At 26.8% G+C, this 3,167-nt stretch overlaps 1 protein-coding gene across 1 annotated transcript; it reads left to right on the forward strand.

The window, feature by feature from the left end:
• Positions 1 to 666: 666 nt before the first annotated feature.
• On the forward strand, positions 667 to 3,161 carry LOC101495038 (pseudo histidine-containing phosphotransfer protein 6-like). Its single transcript, XM_027335682.2, has 5 exons — positions 667 to 996; positions 1,329 to 1,459; positions 1,548 to 1,691; positions 2,726 to 2,798; positions 2,936 to 3,161. The coding sequence occupies exons 1-5, from the start codon at positions 964 to 966 to the stop codon at positions 2,990 to 2,992; spliced, it is 438 nt and encodes a 145-aa protein (XP_027191483.1). The 5' UTR covers positions 667 to 963; the 3' UTR covers positions 2,993 to 3,161.
• The last annotated feature ends 6 nt before the right edge of the window (positions 3,162 to 3,167 follow it).

Below are 3,167 nucleotides of genomic sequence, written 5' to 3' on the forward strand. Positions count from 1 at the left end.
TTTTATCTCAATTGAAATATTCTAGTCATTAGAAACTCTACTAAATACTGCAACAATATGTCTTTCATACTAATCATTAGAAAACATTCACCAAGTCTTATAAATTGTCTATATTTCTTGATTTTATCTACACCAATTTAAACACATATATAATCTTAAAAACAATGTAATAAAGGTCGATCAACATAATTAATGGATGTAATTTTCTTCACGTGCAAAGTAACTTGGATAATTAATTTGTTCCGATATTTCAATTAGATCTTAACATTTCATGATAGTAATTCGAGAAAATTTTCAAATTTAAAGAATCACAGACGTAATGTAATAAATCTTAATGACAAATAGTGCAAATTGAATGTAACTTAAATAACTAAATAAAAAAAAAAAACTTAAATATCGTAAATAAAAATTGAGTTAAACCTAAAGAGTTAAACATGTATTTTTGTCTAGAATTCATCCATGTTTAATATATAATTTTTTTTTTCAAACAAAAAAAAACAAAATTTTAAATGTATTTCCCATTGGCTACTTTTTACCAAAATCATAGTCTAGGGTGAGCTAGAAGACGGGGTGTGGGACTATACATTGAATAGAAAAGGAAGAAGAATAATGAATGGTCCAATCCTTTAAATACTAGTGATATTCCCGCGACAACACAAAAAAAGTACACTACTAGTAAATAGTAATGACAACGAAAGTTTGTAGTGTAAGCGATTGAGTTTGAGTTTGAGTTTCCACAGTTGTATTAAGTACACACACTGTAGTTCTAGTTCATTCGTGGTCCCATTTCCATCACCACCACTACTATACATTATACAATAGTTCTTGCTTCTTAATCAATAAATCTTTCACACTTTTATTTCTAACTCTCAAACTTAGTTACATTCATTTTTAACTTACTCAGCCAAAACGGGTCTCCCTCTTTGGTTACTTGGTTTGGGTCCAGACCTCTTGTGGGCCGATATGAACCACCTCCTCTCCTTCCTCTTCCACCAGGTACATTTTTTTTCTCATTAAATTAAATTTCTTCAATCTATCATACTAAAATAAAGTAGTGAACCGATGTTTTTTTTTCGTTTATAATGACTAAAAAAAAAAAGAAAAAAAAAGAACAAAGAATGGTTCTAAATGTAAGATAAGAGGAAAAATTGTATGTATTCTTAAAAAACTACATGGGCAGAAACAAAAGGAAAAAAGAAACATTTTTGGCGAACAAATGTTGGTTAGTTATATGTATAGATATAATTTATTAAAAAATGTATAATATTTTTATTTTTATATTTATATTTATTATAATATATAGTTTTTTTTTTAATTTGTTGATATAGGGAGTGTTGGATGAGCAATTCTTGCATCTCCAGCAACTACAAGATGAAACATCACCAAACTTTGTTTCCGAGGTTGTCAACATTTATTTCCACGAATCCGAGAAGCTTCTTAGGAATCTAAGAACATTGCTGTAAGTAATAATAGTTGAATCAATTAATTTTCTTACATTTTTTTTTTTGTCTAATGAAAATGATGGATTAATATTTTTGGAGATAAAGAATGGAGAGGGAATATTTGGATTATAAGAAAATGGGGATACATTTGAATCAGTTTATGGGAAGCAGCTCAAGCATTGGTGCAAAGAGAATGAGTAACGTTTGCGTTGCTTTTCGTGTCGCTACTGAACAGAACAACCGTGCCGGGTGGGTGCCTACCTCTCTCTATTTTCGTGCTTTTTTTTTTTTAATTTTTTTTTACTATATCTATTAATCACATAAGTAAATCTTTTTTTATTTTTTATTTATTTTAAATTTTGTGCAGTTAATCACCGTCCTCTAAATGAATTTAGGCATGTTTAAATGAAGTAGACGAAATAATATAGTTTTACTGTTCTATTTATTATTTATGGATTGTTAAGTAGAGGTACAATTATAAAAATGTAATTGATATTATTTTGTAAATTGAAATGATAAATTATTTTAATTTTTTTTCACAAATAGGTTAATTGTTGTAGGAAGGAAAGTGAATCATATTTCATGGGAGCATGAGTTTACCTTTCGTTTCGTTGTCGATATGCATACTTAATTGATAAGAAATCTAGAAGTACTTCTACTCTTGTAGCATGAAAAAATGCATGTGTGATAGTCCTGTTTATTTTTGAAAAGTAAATATATATGGTTTAGTGTATAATTTACCACTACTTCAAATACTTAGATTCAGATTTATTTTACTCAATCTTAAAAAAGTGTCAGAATTTCATTTAAAAATAGTGTTCCTTCAGTTAAAAGAATATTCTTTGTTTGGATGTGCATCACTAGGAACATATTAAAAATAATGTAAAAATAATAATATTTTAACTACTGCATATTCTAAGATAGATTATACTCTATTGTATATTAATTTTAAAAAATATTTAAAATTTTAACGATTATAAACGTTGTTTCTCAAAGTAGATGTAAATTATTATTTTTATTTTTATTTTTATAATTACGATAGTAACTTAAATAGTATCGATTTTATTAAAATAAAATAAAAACAAATATCACATAGTAATTTAAATTATAATTTTATTCATAAAAATAAAAAAATAATAAATTTTTACATTTAAAAAATATTATTAATTATTATTAAACTTTGTGATGATTTTAAAATATTCGACCATACTAAACTATTTATAAAGTGGTGCACAGAAAAAATGAGCTCTAACTATTGTTAATCTGTGCCCAACCAATTGCAGATGCTTTCGAGCGTTGGAAATGCTGGAACATGAATATTGCTATCTCAAGAACAAATTGCACGAACTGTTTCAAGTAAAGTTGCACTCAACCTAATTAAGCTAGCTAGCAACCTATATATCATATACTATTAATATTATTACTAACTATTAATTGAGTCAATTTATGATACATCCTCTCATTATATTTTTAATAATATTTGTTGATGGCAGATTGAACAGCAACGTGCTTTGGCAGCTGGAGTGAGGTATCCAGTTCAGAATGAATAAAGTAAAAAAAATTAAAGAAATAATGATTAGATATATGTTTAGGAAATTTTATTTTTAAATTTATTTTCTACTTTTCATGTTAATCCTTTCTAGTTTCGTAATGCTAAGGGCACGTCTTTTTCTTGTTTTAGACAAACCAAGCAAAACATACCTTTTGTACTTGGTTGTGTAGGGA

This window comes from Cicer arietinum, chromosome 6 (assembly GCF_000331145.2).
Source record: "Cicer arietinum cultivar CDC Frontier isolate Library 1 chromosome 6, Cicar.CDCFrontier_v2.0, whole genome shotgun sequence".
Taxonomy (NCBI): Eukaryota; Viridiplantae; Streptophyta; class Magnoliopsida; order Fabales; family Fabaceae; genus Cicer; species Cicer arietinum.

Bases quoted from the DNA above. Each gene is read 5' to 3' on its own strand.
- LOC101495038 (XM_027335682.2), top strand. From the start codon at position 964: ATGAACCACCTCCTCTCCTTCCTCTTCCACCAG. The intron at 997-1,328 runs GTACATTTTTTT...TTGTTGATATAG, and splicing joins TCTCCTTCCTCTTCCACCAG to GGAGTGTTGGATGAGCAATT. The intron at 1,460-1,547 runs GTAAGTAATAAT...TTGGAGATAAAG, and splicing joins AGGAATCTAAGAACATTGCT to AATGGAGAGGGAATATTTGG.